Genomic DNA, 18,861 nt, shown 5'->3' with positions numbered 1-18,861 from the left:
CTCGTCTGTCCCCTACGACCTGACCTACGTCTGTCCCCCACGACCCGACCCTCGTCTGTCCCCTACGACCTGACCCTCGACTGTCCCCTACGACCCGGCCCTCGTCTGTCCCCTACGACCTGACCTACGTCTGTCCCCTACGACCCGACCCTCGTCTGTCCCCTACGACCTGACCCTCGTCTGTCCCCTACGACCCGACCCTTGTCTGTCCCCTACGACCTGACCCTTGTCTGTCCCCTACGACCCGACCCTCGACTGTCCCCTACGACCCGACCCTCGTCTGTCCCCTACGACCCGACCCTCGTCTGTCCCCTACGACCCGACCCTCGTCTGTCCCCTACGACCTGACCCTCGACTGTCCCCTACGACCCGACCCACGTCTGTCCCCTAAGACCTGACCCTTGTCTCACCCCTACGACCTGACCCTTGACTGTCCCCTACGACCTGACCCAACCCTCGTCTGTCCCCTACGACCCGACCCTCGTCTGTCCCCTACGACCTGACCCTCGTCTGTCCCCTACGACCTGACCCTCGTCTGTCCCCTACGACCTGACCCTCGTCTGTCCCCTACGACCTGACCCTCGTCTGTCCCCTACGACCTGACCCTTGTCTTTCCCCTACGACCTGACCCTCGTCTGTCCCCTACGACCCGACCCTCGTCTGTCCCCTACGACCCGACCCTCGTCTGTCCCCTACGACCTGACCCACGTCTGTCCCCTATGACCCGACCCTCGTCTGTCCCCTACGACCTGACCCTTGTCTCACCCCTACGACCTGACCCTCGTCTGTCCCCTACGACCCGACCCTCGACTGTCCCCTACGACCCGACCCTCGTCTGTCCCCTACGACCCGACCCTCGTCTGTCCCCTACGACCCGACCCTCGTCTGTCCCCTACGACCTGACCCTCGTCTGTTCCCTACGACCTGACCCACGTCTGTCCCCTACGACCTGACCCTCGTCTGTCCCCTACGACCCGACCCTCGTCTGTCCCCTACGACCCGACCCACGTCTGTCCCCTACGACCTCACCCACGTCTGTCCCCTACGACCCGACCCACGTCTGTCCCCTACGACCCGACCCTCGTCTGTCCCCTACGACCCGACCCACGTCTGTCCCCTACGACCCGACCCACGTCTGTCCCCTACGACCCGACCATCGTCTGTCCCCTACGACCCGACCCTCGTCTGTCCCCTACGACCCGACCCACGTCTGTCCCCTACGACCCGACCCTCGTCTGTCCCCTACGACCTGACCTACGTCTGTCCCCTACGACCTGACCTACGTCTGTCCCCTACGACCTGACCCACGTCTGTCCCCTGTGACCCGACCCTCGTCTGTCCCCTACGACCCGACCCTCGTCTGTCCCCTACGACCTGACCTACGTCTGTCCCCTACGACCTGACCTACGTCTGTCCCCTACGACCTGACCCACGTCTGTCCCCTGTGACCCGACCCTCGTCTGTCCCCTATGACCCGACCCTCGTCTGTCCCCTACGACCTGACCCTCGTCTGTCCCCTATGACCCGACCCTCGTCTGTCCCCTACGACCTGACCCTCGTCTGTCCCCTACGACCCGACCCTCGTCTGTCCCCTACGACCTGACCCTCGTCTGTCCCCTACGACCCGACCCTCGTCTGTCCCCTACGACCTGACCCTCGTCTGTCCCCTACGACCTGACCCACGTCTGTCCCCTACGACCCGACCCTCGTCTGTCCCCTACTACCTGACCCTCGTCTGTCCCCTACTACCTGACCCTCGTCTGTCCCCTACGACCTGACCCTCGTCTGTCCCCTACGACCCGACCCTCGTCTGTCCCCTACGACCTGACCCTCGTCTGTCCCCTACTACCTGACCCTCGTCTGTCCCCTACGACCTGACCCTCGTCTGTCCCCTACGACCTGACCCACGTCTGTCCCCTACGACCCGACCCTCGTCTGTCCCCTACGACCCGACCCTCGTCTGTCCCCTACGACCTGACCCTCGTCTGTCCCCTACGACCCGACCCTCGTCTGTCCCCTACGACCCGACCCTTGTCTGTCCCCTACGACCCGACCCTCGTCTGTCCCCTACGACCTGACCCTCGTCTGTCCCCTATGACCCGACCCTCGTCTGTCCCCTACGACCCGACCCTCGTCTGTCCCCTACGACCTGACCCACGTCTGTCCCCTACGACCTGACCCTCGTCTGTCCCCTACGACCTGACCTACGTCTGTCCCCTACGACCTGACCTACGTCTGTCCCCTACGACCTGACCCTCGTCTGTCCCCTACGACCTGACCCTCGTCTGTCCCCTATGACCCGACCCTCGTCTGTCCCCTACGACCTGACCCACGTCTGTCCCCTACGACCCGACCCACGTCTGTCCCCTACGACCCGACCCTCGTCTGTCCCCTACGACCCGACCCTCGTCTGTCCCCTACAACCTGACCCAACCCACGTCTGTCCCCTACGACCTGACCCTCGTCTGTCCCCTACGACCTGACCCTCGTCTGTCCCCTACGACCTGACCCTCGTCTGTCCCCTACGACCTGACCCTCGTCTGTCCCCTACGACCTGACCCTCGTCTGTCCCCTACGACCCGACCCTCGTCTGTCCCCTACGACCTGACCCTCGTCTGTCCCCTACGACCTGACCCTCGTCTGTCCCCTATGACCCGACCCTCGTCTGTCCCCTATGACCCGACCCTCGTCTGTCCCCTACGACCTGACCCTCGTCTGTCCCCTACGACCTGACCCTCGTCTGTCCCCTACGACCTGACCCTCGTCTGTCCCCTATGACCTGACCCACGTCTGTCCCCTACGACCTGACCCACGTCCGTCCCCTACGACCTGACCCGACCCTCGTCTGTCCCCTAGGACCTAAAGTGTCCTATAACCAACCAGCTTCAAAGACACAAAGAGAAGAAAAATCACCTCGGCATCTCCATGACGACGGTGACATCATCAGAGGCCTGATGTCCTCCCTCTGGGGTCAAAGGTCGAATCATCAGCTGGTTTTCTACTTCCTGTTTCAGAAAGACACAAAGTTACAGTTCTACCCTGTCTGAGGTGGACTCTGTGTGGATCTGGTCTCACGTGGACTCTGTGTGGATCTGGTCTCACGTGGACTCTGTGTGGATCTGGTCTCACGTGGACTCTGTGTGGATCTGGTCTCACGTGGACTCTGTGTGGATCTGTTCTCACGTGGACTCTGTGTGGATCAGGTCTCACGTGGACTCTGTGTGGATCTGGTCTCACGTGGACTCTGTGTGGATCTGGTCTCACGTGGACTCTGTGTGGATCTGTTCTCACGTGGACTCTGTGTGGATCTGTTCTCACGTGGACTCTGTGTGGATCAGGTCTCACGTGGACTCTGTGTGGATCTGTTCTCACGTGGACTCTGTGTGGATCTGGTCTCACGTGGACTCTTGTGGATAAGGTCACACGTGGACTCTTGTGGATCAGGTCTCACATGGACTCTTGTGGATCAGGTTCTTGTGGATCAGGTTCTTGTGGATCAGGTTCTTGTGGATCAGGTCACACGTGGACTCTTGTGGATCAGGTTCTTGTTGATCAGGTTCTTGTGGATCAGGTTCTTGTGGATCCTTTGTGGATCAGGTCTCACGTGGACTCTTGTGGATCAGGTTCTTGTGGATCAGGTTCTTGTGGATCCTTTGTGGATCAGGTCACACGTGGACTCTTGTGGATCAGGTTCTTGTGGACTCTGTGTGGGTCAGGTCTCACGTGGACTCTTGTGGGTCAGGTCTCACGTGGACTCTCGTGGATCAGGTCTCACGTGGACTCTTGTGGATCAGGTTCTTGTGGATCAGGTTCTTGTGGACTCTGTGTGGGTCAGGTCTCACGTGGACTCTTGTGGGTCAGGTCTCACGTGGACTCTCGTGGATCAGGTCTCACGTGGACTCTTGTGGATCAGGTTCTTGTGGATCAGGTTCTTGTGGATCAGGTTCTTGTGGGTCAGGTCTCACGTGGACTCTTGTGGATCAGGTCTCACGTGGACTCCTGTGGATCAGGTTCTTGTGGACTCTGTGTGGGTCAGGTCTCACGTGGACTCTGTGTGGGTCAGGTCTCACGTGGACTCTTGTGGGTCAGGTCTCACGTGGATTCTTGTGGATCAGGTCTCACGTGGACTCTTGTGGGTCAGGTCTCACGTGGACTCTGTGGGTCAGGTCTCACGTGGACTCTTGTGGGTCATGTTCTTGTGGATCAGGTCTCACGTGGACTCTTGTGGGTCAGGTCTCACGTGGACTCTTTTGGGTCAGGTCTCACGTGGACTCTTGTGGATCAGGTTCTTGTGGATCAGGTCTCACGTGGACTCTTGTGGGTCAGGTCTCACGTGGATTCTTGTGGATCAGGTCTCACGTGGACTCTTGTGGGTCAGGTCTCACGTGGACTCTGTGTGGGTCAGGTCTCACGTGGACTCTTGTGGGTCAGGTCGCACGTGGATTCTTGTGGATCAGGTCTCACGTGGACTCTTGTGGGTCAGGTCTCACGTGGATTTTTGTGGATCAGGTCTCACGTGGACTCTTGTGGGTCAGGTCTCACGTGGACTCTGTGTGGGTCAGGTCGCACGTGGATTCTTGTGGGTCAGGTCTCACGTGGACTCTGTGGGTCAGGTCTCACGTGGACTCTTGTGGGTCATGTTCTTGTGGATCAGGTCTCACGTGGACTCTTGTGGGTCAGGTCTCACGTGGACTCTTTTGGGTCAGGTCTCACGTGGACTCTTGTGGATCAGGTTCTTGTGGATCAGGTCTCACGTGGACTCTTGTGGATCAGGTCTCACGTGGACTCTTGTGGATCAGGTTCTCGTGGATCAGGTTCTTGTGGATCAGGTTCTTGTGGACTCTGTGTGGATCAGGTCTCACGTGGACTCTTGTGGGTCAGGTCTCACGTGGACTCCTCTGGATCAGGTTCTTGTGGATCAGGTCTCACGTGGACTCCTGTGGATCAGGTTCTTGTGGACTCTGTGTGGATCGGGTCTCACGTGGACTCCTGAGGATCAGGTTCTCGTGGATCAGGTCTCACGTGGACTCCTGTGGATCAGGTCTCACGTGGACTCTTGTGGATCAGGTCTCACGTGGACTCTTGTGGATCAGGTCTCACGTGGACTCTTGTGGATCAGGTCTCACGTGGACTCTTTTGGGTCAGGTCTCACGTGGACTCTTGTGGGTCAGGTCTCACGTGGACTCTTGTGGATCAGGTTCTTGTGGACTCTGTGTGGGTCAGGTCTCACGTGGACTCCTGAGGATCAGGTTCTCGTGGATCAGGTCTCACGTGGACTCTTGTGGGTCAGGTCTCACGTGGACTCCTGAGGATCAGGTTCTTGTGGATCAGGTCTCACGTGGACTCTTTTGGGTCAGGTCTCACGTGGACTCCTGAGGATCAGGTTCTTGTTGATCAGGTCTCACGTGGACTCTTGTGGGTCAGGTCTCACGTGGACTCCTGAGGATCAGGTTCTTGTTGATCAGGTCTCACGTGGACTCTGTGTGGGTCAGGTCTCACGTGGACTCTGTATGGATCAGGTCTCACGTGGACTCTTGTGGGTCAGGTCTCACGTGGACTCTTGTGGATCAGGTCTCACGTGGACTCTTGTGGGTCAGGTCTCACGTGGATTCTTGTGGGTCAGGTCTCACGTGGACTCTGTGGGTCAGGTCTCACGTGGACTCTTGTGGGTCATGTTCTTGTGGATCAGGTCTCACGTGGACTCTTGTGGGTCAGGTCTCACGTGGACTCTTTTGGGTCAGGTCTCACGTGGACTCTTGTGGATCAGGTTCTTGTGGATCAGGTCTCACGTGGACTCTTGTGGATCAGGTCTCACGTGGACTCTTGTGGATCAGGTTCTCGTGGATCAGGTTCTTGTGGATCAGGTTCTTGTGGACTCTGTGTGGATCAGGTCTCACGTGGACTCTTGTGGGTCAGGTCTCACGTGGACTCCTGTGGATCAGGTTCTTGTGGATCAGGTCTCACGTGGACTCTTGTGGGTCAGGTCTCACGTGGACTCCTCTGGATCAGGTTCTTGTGGATCAGGTCTCACGTGGACTCCTGTGGATCAGGTTCTTGTGGACTCTGTGTGGATCGGGTCTCACGTGGACTCCTGAGGATCAGGTTCTCGTGGATCAGGTCTCACGTGGACTCCTGTGGATCAGGTCTCACGTGGACTCTTGTGGATCAGGTCTCACGTGGACTCTTGTGGATCAGGTCTCACGTGGACTCTGTGTGGATCAGGTCTCACGTGGACTCTTGTGGATCAGGTCTCACGTGGACTCTTTTGGGTCAGGTCTCACGTGGACTCTTGTGGGTCAGGTCTCACGTGGACTCTTGTGGATCAGGTTCTTGTGGACTCTGTGTGGGTCAGGTCTCACGTGGACTCCTGAGGATCAGGTTCTCGTGGATCAGGTCTCACGTGGACTCTTGTGGGTCAGGTCTCACGTGGACTCCTGAGGATCAGGTTCTTGTGGATCAGGTCTCACGTGGACTCTTTTGGGTCAGGTCTCACGTGGACTCCTGAGGATCAGGTTCTTGTTGATCAGGTCTCACGTGGACTCTGTGTGGGTCAGGTCTCACGTGGACTCTGTATGGATCAGGTCTCACGTGGACTCTTGTGGGTCAGGTCTCACGTGGACTCCTGAGGATCAGGTTCTTGTTGATCAGGTCTCACGTGGACTCTGTGTGGGTCAGGTCTCACGTGGACTCTGTATGGATCAGGTCTCACGTGGACTCTTGTGGGTCAGGTCTCACGTGGACTCTTGTGGATCAGGTCTCACGTGGACTCTTGTGGGTCAGGTCTCACGTGGACTCCTGTGGATCAGGTCTCACGTGGACTCCTGAGGATCAGGTCTCACGTGGACTCTTGTGGATCAGGTCTCACGTGGACTCTTGTGGATTAGGTTCTTGTGGACTCTTGTGGATCAGGTCTCACGTGGACTCTTGTGGGTCAGGTCTCACGTGGACTCTTGTGGGTCAGGTCTCACGTGGACTCTTGTGGATCAGGTTCTTGTGGATCAGGTCTCACGTGGACTCCTGTGGGTCAGGTCTCACGTGGACTCCTGAGGATCAGGTCTCACGTGGACTCTTGTGGATCAGGTCTCACGTGGACTCTTGTGGATTAGGTTCTTGTGGACTCTTGTGGATCAGGTCTCACGTGGACTCTTGTGGGTCAGGTCTCACGTGGACTCTTGTGGGTCAGGTCTCACGTGGACTCTTGTGGATCAGGTTCTTGTGGATCAGGTCTCACGTGGACTCCTGTGGGTCAGGTCTCACGTGGACTCCTGTGGATCAGGTTCTCGTGGATCAGGTCTCACGTGGACTCTTGTGGGTCAGGTCTCACGTGGACTCCTGAGGATCAGGTCTCACGTGGACTCCTGTGGATCAGGTTCTCGTGGATCCTTTGTGACTGAACCAGTGAAACAGGTTTTTTGTCCCAGTTTAGAAACAAAAACAGGAATTTGAGACACTTTCAAATAAAAAACAATAAAAAATAAAAATAAAATAATATTTATAATAAATAAAATAAAATAATATTCATAATAAATAAAATAAAATAATATTTATAATAAAGAAAATAATAATATATTTATAATAAAGAAAATAATAATATATTTATAATAAAGAAAATAAAATAATATTCATAATAAAGAAAGTACAATTATATTATTTTATATTTCTACATTTCTGATCTCATGTTTGTGAATAAATGATTTTTTAATATAGAAAATATTAAAAAAACTATTTAAGAACTGTTCCTTTAAACACTGAGCGTCAGTTTCTGTCGTTATTTATAAATATAAAAATAAACAACAACAATAACAACAATAATATTAATATAACAACAACAATAATATAACAACAATAACAACAATAACAACAATAATAATAATATAACAACAACAAAACAACAATAACAACAATAATAATAATAAACAACAACAAAACAATATAACAAAATAATCATTTTTACCTTTTTGTTGAACCACATCCTGAATTTATCCATCGCTGCTGAAAATCTCTCTCCGTCAGTTTACCTGTGCAGGTGAGTCTCTGTTAGTTTACCTGTGCAGGTGAGTCTCTGTTAGTTTACCTGTGCAGGTGTGTGTCTGTTAGTTTACCTGTGCAGGTGAGTCTCTGTTAGTTTACCTGTGCAGGTGAGTCTCTGTTAGTTTACCTGTGCAGGTGTGTCTCTGTTAGTTTACCTGTGCAGGTGAGTGTCTGTTAGTTTACCTGTGCAGGTGAGTGTCTGTTAGTTTACCTGTGCAGGTGTGTCTCTGTTAGTTTACCTGTGCAGGTGAGTCTCTGTTAGTTTACCTGTGCAGGTGTGTCTCTGTTAGTTTACCTGTGCAGGTGTGTCTCTGTTAGTTTACCTGTGCAGGTGAGTCTCTGTTAGTTTACCTGTGCAGGTGTGTCTCTGTTAGTTTACCTGTGCAGGTGAGTGTCTGTTAGTTTACCTGTGCAGGTGTGTCTCTGTTAGTTTACCTGTGCAGGTGAGTCTCTGTTAGTTTACCTGTGCAGGTGAGTCTCTGTTAGTTTACCTGTGCAGGTGAGTGTCTGTTAGTTTACCTGTGCAGGTGTGTCTCTGTTAGTTTACCTGTGCAGGTGAGTGTCTGTTAGTTTACCTGTGCAGGTGAGTGTCTGTTAGTTTACCTGTGCAGGTGAGTCTCTGTTAGTTTACCTGTGCAGGTGAGTGTCTGTTAGTTTACCTGTGCAGGTGAGTGTCTGTTAGTTTACCTGTGCAGGTGAGTGTCTGTTAGTTTACCTGTGCAGGTAGAAAATAGGTGAGTCTCTGAGTCTCTGAGTCTCTGAGTCTCTGAGTCTTTGAGTCTCTGAGTCTCTGAGTCTCTGAGTCTGTTAGTTTACCTGTGCAGGTGAGTGTCTGTTAGTTTACCTGTGCAGGTGAGTGTCTGTTAGTTTACCTGTGCAGGTGTGTCTCTGTTAGTTTACCTGTGCAGGTGAGTGTCTGTTAGTTTACCTGTGCAGGTGAGTGTCTGTTAGTTTACCTGTGCAGGTGAGTGTCTGTTAGTTTACCTGTGCAGGTGAGTGTCTGTTAGTTTACCTGTGCAGGTGTGTCTCTGTTAGTTTACCTGTGCAGGTGTGTCTCTGTTAGTTTACCTGTGCAGGTGAGTGTCTGTTAGTTTACCTGTGCAGGTGTGTCTCTGTTAGTTTACCTGTGCAGGTGAGTCTCTGTCAGTTTACCTGTGCAGGTGTGTGTCTGTTAGTTTACCTGTGCAGGTGTGTCTCTGTCAGCTTACCTGTGCAGGTGAGTGTCTGTTAGTTTACCTGTGCAGGTGTGTCTCTGTTAGTTTACCTGTGCAGGTGTGTCTCTGTTAGTTTACCTGTGCAGGTGAGGGTCTGTTAGTTTACCTGTGCAGGTGAGTGTCTGTTAGTTTACCTGTGCAGGTGAGTCTCTGTCAGTTTACCTGTGCAGGTGTGTGTCTGTTAGTTTACCTGTGCAGGTGTGTCTCTGTCAGTTTACCTGTGCAGGTGAGTGTCTGTTAGTTTACCTGTGCAGGTGTGTCTCTGTCAGTTTACCTGTGCAGGTGAGTGTCTGTTAGTTTACCTGTGCAGGTGAGTCTCTGTTAGTTTACCTGTGCAGGTGTGTCTCTGTTAGTTTACCTGTGCAGGTGAGTCTCTGTTAGTTTACCTGTGCAGGTGTGTCTCTGTTAGTTTACCTGTGCAGGTGAGTGTCTGTTAGTTTACCTGTGCAGGTGTGTCTCTGTTAGTTTACCTGTGCAGGTGTGTCTCTGTTAGTTTACCTGTGCAGGTGAGTGTCTGTTAGTTTACCTGTGCAGGTGTGTCTCTGTTAGTTTACCTGTGCAGGTGTGTCTCTGTTAGTTTACCTGTGCAGGTGAGTCTCTGTTAGTTTACCTGTGCAGGTGTGTCTCTGTTAGTTTACCTGTGCAGGTGAGTCTCTGTTAGTTTACCTGTGCAGGTGAGTCTCTGTTAGTTTACCTGTGCAGGTGAGTGTCTGTTAGTTTACCTGTGCAGGTGAGTCTCTGTTAGTTTACCTGTGCAGGTGTGTCTCTGTTAGTTTACCTGTGCAGGTGTGTCTCTGTTAGTTTACCTGTGCAGGTGAGTGTCTGTTAGTTTACCTGTGCAGGTGTGTCTCTGTCAGTTTACCTGTGCAGGTGAGTCTCTGTTAGTTTACCTGTGCAGGTGAGTGTCTGTTAGTTTACCTGTGCAGGTGAGTCTCTGTTAGTTTACCTGTGCAGGTGTGTCTCTGTTAGTTTACCTGTGCAGGTGTGTCTCTGTTAGTTTACCTGTGCAGGTGAGTGTCTGTTAGTTTACCTGTGCAGGTGTGTCTCTGTCAGTTTACCTGTGCAGGTGTGTCTCTGTTAGTTTACCTGTGCAGGTGTGTCTCTGTTAGTTTACCTGTGCAGGTGAGTGTCTGTTAGTTTACCTGTGCAGGTGAGTGTCTGTTAGTTTACCTGTGCAGGTGTGTCTCTGTTAGTTTACCTGTGCAGGTGAGTCTCTGTTAGTTTACCTGTGCAGGTGAGTGTCTGTTAGTTTACCTGTGCAGGTAGAAAATAGGTGAGTCTCTGAGTCTCTGAGTCTCTGAGTCTCTGAGTCTTTGAGTCTGTGAGTGTCTGAATTACCCACAGTTCTTAGCGCTGTGGCGTGAAACCAGACGTGAACAGGAAGGAGACGGCTCCTAAAAGCGGCTTAAAGAAGGTAAATAAACAGTTAAACGTGACACGGTCAGGGTCATGATGTCACTTCCTGTTTCAGTCAAACAGGTGTCGTCACTTTAACCTCATGAAACTTTTGTTATGTGATGTTTTTATTATTTATTTATTTAAGATCCTGTGACTCTGAGTCACTCAGGTCACACGACCGACGACTCACCGTCACCTGACACAACCTCTGCTGCTGATTGGCTGCTGCCACAGCCTCACAGGATGATGTCACATCTGACTCAGACAGGTTAGAATACTCTATTATTATAAATATATTATTATAAATATATTATTATAATACTATATTATTATAAATATATTATTTTAAATATATTATTTTAAATATATTATTATAATACTCTATTATTATAAATATATTATTATAAATATATTATTATAATACTATATTATTATATATATATTAAATATTAAAACTAAAGAGTCCAATACAACTAAAAAGCTGCTGCTATATTTAATAATATAAATGTTAGGTAACCTTTAACGATGACGCAGCGTTATTTGCTGTCACCTGAACTTTATTTATTTACTAATGTTAAAGTAGTTATTTTTATTATATTTGATTATATATATATTTAATAATATTTATATTTATTATATTATATTATATATATTTATTAACGATGACGCAGCGTTATTCGCTGTCACCTGAACTTTATTTATTTACTAATGTTAAAGTAGTTATTTTTATTATATTTAATTATATATATATTTAATAATATTTATATTTATTATATTTAATAATATAAATGTTAGGTAACCTTTAACGATGACGCAGCGTTATTTGCCTTTGATCTGAACTTTATTTATTTATTAATGTTAAAGTAGTTATATTTATTATATTATATATATTTAATAATATTTATATTTATTAAATGTAATAATGTTAAAGTTAGGTAACCTTTAACGGTGACGCAGCGTTATTTGCTGTCACCTGAACTTTATTCATTTACTAATGTGAAAGTAGTTATTTTCATTATATTTGATTATATATATTTAATAATATTTATATTTATTATATTATTTATATGTATTATATTATATATATTTAATAATATTTATATTTATTAAATGTAATAATGTTAAAGTTAGGTAACCTTTAACGATGACGCAGCGTTATTTGCTGTCACCTGAACTTTATTCATTTACTAATGTGAAAGTAGTTATTTTCATTATATTTGATTATATATATTTAATAATATTTATATTTATTATATTATTTATATGTATTATATTATATATATTTAATAATATTTATATTTATTATATTATATAATATATATTTATTAACGATGACGCAGCGTTATTCGCTGTCACCTGAACTTTATTTATTTAATAATGTGAAAGTAGTTATATTTATTATATTATATATATTTATTATATTATATATATTTATTATATTTAATAATATAAATGTTAGGTAACCTTTAACGGTGACGCAGCGTTATTTGCCTTTGATCTGAACTTTATTTATTTAATAATGTTAAAGTAGTTATTTTTATTATATTTGATCATATATATATTTAATAATATTTATATTTATTATATTATTTATATTTATTAAATGTAATAATATAAATGTTAGGTAACCTTTAACGGTGACGCAGCGTTATTCGCTGTCACCTGAACTTTATTTATTTAATAAAGTTAAAGTAGTTATTTTTATTTTATTTGATTATATATATTTAATAATATTTATATTTATTATATTATATTATATATATTCAATAATATTTATATTTATTATATTTGATTATATATATTTAATAATATTTATATTTATTATATTATATTATATATATTTATTAACGGTGACGCAGCGTTATTCGCTGTCACCTGAACTTTATTTATTTACTAATGTTAAAGTAGTTATTTTTATTATATTATATTATATATATTTATTATATTTATATTTATTATATTATATATATTTAGTAACGATGACGCAGCGTTATTCGCTGTCACCTGAACTTTATTATATTTAATAATGTTAAAGTAGTTATATTTATTATATTTGATTATATATATATTTATTATATTATATATATTTATTAACGATGACGCAGCGTTATTCGCTGTCACCTGAACTTTATTCCGGTCAGACCTGATTGGTCACGTGACTCTGGGAAAGTCCCTCATTGGAAAGTGCTGCGTCATTCCTCGGCCTCCCATTGGTCGCTCCGGTCGTGTGGGCGGGACTTCTCGAGCGGACCAATAGGAGGCCTCTGACGACAGCGGTGTTTATCCCGGAAGTAAACAGCGGATTTAAAGCTGCGTCACTTTTCTCCGAGTCCAAAACAAAGTCCGGAGAAGTTGGAGCGTTTGTGCCGGAGTCCGTTTGAGTGTGTGTCCGCTCAGAGAGCTCTGTGACCCGGGGACAGCGGCCGCAGCATGTCGGTGACCGTGAAAGCGTACCTGCTCGGGAGGGACGAGACCGTGAAGGAGGTCCGGAGGTTCCCGGTGGACCAGGATGTTTCCTGCAGCTTCGAGTACCTGAGCAAGAAAACTGCGAGTGTGTTTACGGCCCTGAGGAGCTTCAACATGTATTACAGAGGTAATTATTAATATATTATTATATTATTATTAATATAATATTAATATAACAACAATAACAGAACAATAACAGAAGCTTTAAGTACCTGAGCAAGAAAACTGCGAGTGTGTTTACGGCCCTGAGGAGCTTCAACATGTATTACAGAGGTAATTATGATTATTATTAATATTAATAACAATATAATATAAATATAACAGAACAATAACAGAAGCTTTAAGTACCTGAGCAAGAAAACTGCGAGTGTTTTCACCGCCCTGAGGAGCTTCAACATGTATTACAGAGGTAATTATGATTATTATTAATATTAATATTAATAATATATTAATATAACAACAATAACAGAACAATAACAGAAGCTTTAAGTACCTGAGCAAGAAAACTGCGAGTGTGTTTACGGCGCTGAGGAGCTTCAACATGTATTACAGAGGTAATTATGATTATTATTAATATTAATAACAATATAATATTAATATAACAACAATAACAGAACAATAACAGAAGCTTTAAGTACCTGAGCAAGAAAACTGCGAGTGTGTTTACGGCCCTGAGGAGCTTCAACATGTATTATAGAGGTAATTATTAATATTATTAATATTAATATTAATATAATATTAATATAACAACAATAACAGAACAATAACAGAAGGTTTAAGTACCTGAGCAAGAAAACTGCGAGTGTTTTCACCGCCCTGAGGAGCTTCAACATGTATTATAGAGGTAAATATGATTATTATTAATATTAATAACAATATAATATTAATATAACAACAATAACAGAAGCTTTAAGCACCTGAGCAAGAAAACTGCGAGTGTGTTTACGGCCCTGAGGAGCTTCAACATGTATTACAGAGGTAATTATGATTATATTAATATTATTAATATAAATATAATAATAATAATATTAATAATAATAATGTAATAATAATGTAATAATAATAATAATAATAACGTAATATTAATAACGTAATAATAATAACGCAGTGAGCTCCGGTGTGTGTTCAGATGATCTGCAGAGGTAAAAATATAATAATAATAATAATGTATAATAATAATAATAATAATAATAATAATGTAATAATAATAATAATAATGTAATAATAATAATAATAATAATAATGTAATAATAATAATAATAATGTAATAATAATAATAAAAATAATGTAATAATAATAATAATAATAATAATAATAATAATAATAATAATAATAATAATAATGTAATAATAATAATGTAATAATGATAATAATAATAATGTAATAATAATAATAATGTATAATAATAATAATAATAATAATAATAATAATAATAATGTAATAATAATAATAATAATAATGTAATAATAATAATAATAATAATGTAATAATAATAATAATGTATAATAATAATAATAATAATAATAATAATATAATAATAATATAATAATAATAATAATAATAATAATAATAATGTAATAATAATAATAATAATAATGTATAATAATAATAATAATAATAATAATAATAATAATGTAATAATAATAATAATAATAATAATGTAATAATAATAATAATAATAATGTAATAATAATAATAATGTATAATAATAATAATAATAATAATAATAATATAATAATAATAATAATAATGTAATAATGATAATAATAATAATGTAATAATAATAATAATGTATAATAATAATAATAATAATAATAATAATATAATAATAATATAATAATAATAATAATAATAATAATAATAATGTAATAATAATAATAATAATAATGTATAATAATAATAATAATAATAATAATAATAATAATGTAATAATAATAATAATAATAATAATAATGTAATAATAATAATAATAATAATGTAATAATAATAATAATGTATAATAATAATAATAATAATAATAATAATATAATAATAATAATAATAATGTAATAATGATAATAATAATAATGTAATAATAATAATAATAATAATGTAATAATGATAAAATGGCGTGTGTTCAGATGAAGATGGCGACCTGGTGGCGTTCTCCTCTGATGACGAGCTGATGATGGGTCTGGCGTGTGTGAAGGACGCCACGTTCCGCCTCTACATCAAAGGTGCAGCAGCGTATTAATATAATAATGAATATATTTATAAATAATGAATATGAAAGATATTAAAGGTGACGTTTCTCATCTCTTTGTTTTCTCTTCCAGAGAAGAAGGAGAACCGTCGAGACTTCCCGCTCCACGCCTTCCCCCCCTTCACCTTCGCTCCTCAGGCCCCGCCCCCGCACATGGCCCCGCCCCCGCACATGGCCCCGCCCCCCCTGCACAGTCACGTCACCTGTGACGGCTGCGAGGGTCCCGTGGTGGGAACGCGCTTCAAGTGCTCCGTGTGTCCCAACTACGACCTGTGCTCCGCCTGCCAGGCCCGAGGGACGCACACGGAGCACGCTCTGCTGCCCATCTGGCACCCGCTGCAGGTGAGGGGCATCATGGGAAAAAAAACTGTGGTCACGCTGCAGGTGAGGGGCATCATGGGAAAAAAAACTGTGATGTCACGCTGCAGGTGAGGGGCATCCTGGGAAAAAACAGTGATGTCACGCTGCAGGTGAGGGGCATCATGGGAAAAAACTGTGATGTCACGCTGCAGGTGAGGGGCATCATGGGAAAAAACTGATGTCACGCTGCACGTGAGGGGCATCATGGGAAAAAACTGATGTCACACTGCAGGTGAGGGGCATCATGGGAAAAAAACTGTGATGTCACGCTGCAGGTGAGGGGCATCATAGGAAAAAACTGATGTCACGCTACAGGTGAGGGGCATCATGGGGAAAAAAACTGTGATGTCACGCTGCAGGTGAGGGGCATCATGGGAAAAAACTGTGATGTCACGCTGCAGGTGAGGGGCATCATGGGAAAAAAACTGTGATGTCACGCTGCAGGTGAGGGGCATCATGGGAAAAAACAGTGATGTCACGCTGCAGGTGAGGGGCATCATAGGAAAAACTGTGATGTCACGCTGCAGGTGAGGGGCATCATGGGAAAAAAAACTGTGATGTCACGCTGCAGGTGAGGGGCATCATGGGAAAAAACTGATGTCACGCTGCAGGTGAGGGGCATCATGGGAAAAAACTAAACTGTGATGTCACGCTGCAGGTGAGGGGCATCATGGGAAAAAACTAAACTGTGATGTCACGCTGCAGGTGAGGGGCATCATGGGAAAACTTTAAACTTTATTTGGCCTGCTCAGCGTCTGTCAGGTCACGTTGGTTTTTATTTGCCCTGCTCTTTGTCTGTCAGGAGACGTTGGTTTTTTTTGCCCTGCTCTGTGTCTGTCAGGAGACATTGTTTTTTATTTGCCCTGCTCTTTGTCTGTCAGGAGACGTTGGGTTTTTTTGCCCTGCTCTGTGTCTGTCAGGAGACGTTTTTTATTTGCCCTGCTCTGCGTCTGTCAGGAGACGTTGTTTTCTGCCCTGTCTGGATGTTTTGTGAACTTTTCAGTCTCTGTCGTCTGCAGTGGTTTCCTCGGGGTAAGTGGATGAAGAGGATGAGACACTGCATGTGGAACCAGAACCAGAACCAGAACCAGGACCAGGACCAGGACCAGCCTGGATCCTCCAGACCTGCGGCAGACTGCAGCGCCCCCTCTGGTGAGTGTTTGTAGATAAACTGATGACTCTGAATCCTCTCATGACATCATCAGTGACCTCTGACCTCTGTCTTCAGCCTCACAGGCCAACGTGGACTTCCTGAAGAACATCGGCGAGGGCGTGGCGGCCATGTTGAGTCCTCTGGGTGAGTGATGTCACTGTTAAAGGGCCGCACGCCACAACCAAAACTGTAAAAGAAGTATTTACTATAAAGTCTATATTTATTTATTTGTATTATTTAAAAACTGAACGGCGTCGGCTCGGTGCACCTGAGGTCAGTGCAGGCTTCTGATTGGCCGTTTAGAAGAGGGACCACAGTTTGTAAACAGGAAGTAATAGTGCAGTAAAAAGTGTTTGCTGCTGAGGGAGAGAGGTTTAAACAGGAAGTGATGTCATACGTCTGTGCAGGTATCGACGTGGACATCGACGTGGAGCACGAGGGCCACAGGACCAAGGTGACCCCTCCCCCTCAGGGCGGGGGGGCTGATGAAGAGACGGGCCGAGACAGCGAGGGCGGAGCAAATGAGGGCGGGGTCAACAGTGAAGGTGGAGTCAATGAGGGCGGGGTCAACTGTGAAGGCGGGGCCAGTGAGGGCGGGGCAAACTGCGAAGGTGGTGCCAACGGGGGCGAGTTTGGTGAGGGCGGGGTCGATGGGGGCGTGGCCAACGGTGAGGGGTCAAAGGTGAGTTCATCTGTGAGTTCAGGTGTAAATTATATTATTTTATCTAAATTTGTCGTGTTTAAGAGTAAAGAACTTTAATTAGTGAATAAAGTTGAAATAAGACCCAGACCTGACCCAGACCTGACCCAGACCCCACCGTCTGCCCTCTTCAGGTGTCCAAAGACTCTGATGAGGAGTGGACTCACCTGAGTCCAAAAGAGGTCGACCCCTCCACCGGAGAGCTGCAGTCCCTTCAGCCCGGGGACCAGGACCAGGAGCAGGACAAGGACCAGGGCCGGGGCCAGGACCAAGGTCCCCCGTCAGGACGGCAGGGTCCAACAGGTCTGAGGGAGGCAGCTCTGTACCCTCACCTGCCTCAAGGTAAGACCCCCCCCCCCCCCTGTCTCTGCTGTCTTCTGTCCCCTGGTCGTCCGTCCTGTCCTCTGACCCCTGATTGTCCCTCCTGTCCCCCCACAGAGGCGGACCCCCGTCTCGTGGAGTCTCTGTCCCTCATGTTGTCCATGGGTTTCACCGATGAAGGCGGCTGGTTGACTCGTCTCCTTCAGGCGAAGAACTTCGACATCGGCGCTGCGCTCGACGCCATCCAGTACGCCAAGCAGCCCCACCCACAGCCCTGATGATGTCATCGTGATGTCACCAGTACGCCAAGCAGCCCCACCCACAGCCCTGATGATGTCATCGTGATGTCACCAGTACGCCAAGCAGCCCCACCCACAGCCCTGATGATGTCATCGTGATGTCACCAGTACGCCAAGCAGCCCCGTCCACAGCCCTGATGATGTCATCGTGACTTCCTGTAATCATTTTTTATTAATCAACACTTTAACTCAATAATCTGTTTTTCTTCTGACTGAAGTAAAAAACAATAAAAACATGAAAACTGGAAGATCTCGTCTATTTTCATTTATATTTATATTATTTTATATTTGTTCTGATGTTAGATTCAGATAAAGCTGAAGTTATATTATAAATAATTATATATATATATATATATATATATTCTGTTCCTATCAAAAGTTATGGCCTATTTAAAACAGGGCTAATGTTCAGGTTAGTAGGGTTTGTAATGTCGTGTTTACCTCAGCCGTCACACAGACGGTCTACCTCAGCCGTCACACAGACGGTCTACCTCAGCGTCACACAGACGGTCTACCTCAGCCCTAACACAGACGGTCTACCTCAGCCGTCACACAGACGGTCTACCTCAGCCGTAACAAAGACGGTCTACCTCAGCCCTAACACAGACGGTCTACCTCAGCCGTCACACAGACGGTCTACCTCAGCCCTAACACAGACGGTCTACCTCAGCCGTCAC

At 45.3% G+C, this 18,861-nt stretch overlaps 1 protein-coding gene across 2 annotated transcripts; it reads left to right on the top strand.

The window, feature by feature from the left end:
* Positions 1-12,939: 12,939 nt before the first annotated feature.
* On the top strand, positions 12,940-18,432 carry LOC310966410 (sequestosome-1-like). Of its 2 annotated transcripts, none has more exons than XM_083940999.1 (8): positions 12,940-13,236; positions 15,230-15,325; positions 15,425-15,693; positions 16,731-16,863; positions 16,940-17,008; positions 17,272-17,546; positions 17,699-17,906; positions 18,003-18,432. In XM_083940999.1, exons 1-8 carry the CDS (start codon positions 13,074-13,076, stop codon positions 18,161-18,163), a joined length of 1,374 nt encoding a protein of 457 aa, XP_083797125.1. In that variant the 5' UTR covers positions 12,940-13,073; the 3' UTR covers positions 18,164-18,432. The 2 variants fall into 2 exon arrangements, with proteins under 2 accessions (XP_083797125.1, XP_083797126.1); XM_083941000.1 differs by lacking the exon at positions 12,940-13,236 and adding an exon at positions 13,304-14,087.
* The last annotated feature ends 429 nt before the right edge of the window (positions 18,433-18,861 follow it).

This window comes from Echiichthys vipera (genome assembly GCF_963691815.1).
Source record: "Echiichthys vipera genome assembly, contig: SCAFFOLD_89, whole genome shotgun sequence".
Lineage (NCBI taxonomy): Eukaryota > Metazoa > Chordata > Actinopteri > Perciformes > Trachinidae > Echiichthys > Echiichthys vipera.
The sequence above is the reverse complement of the archived record's forward strand: the minus strand, read 5'-3'. Positions and strand labels throughout refer to the sequence as shown.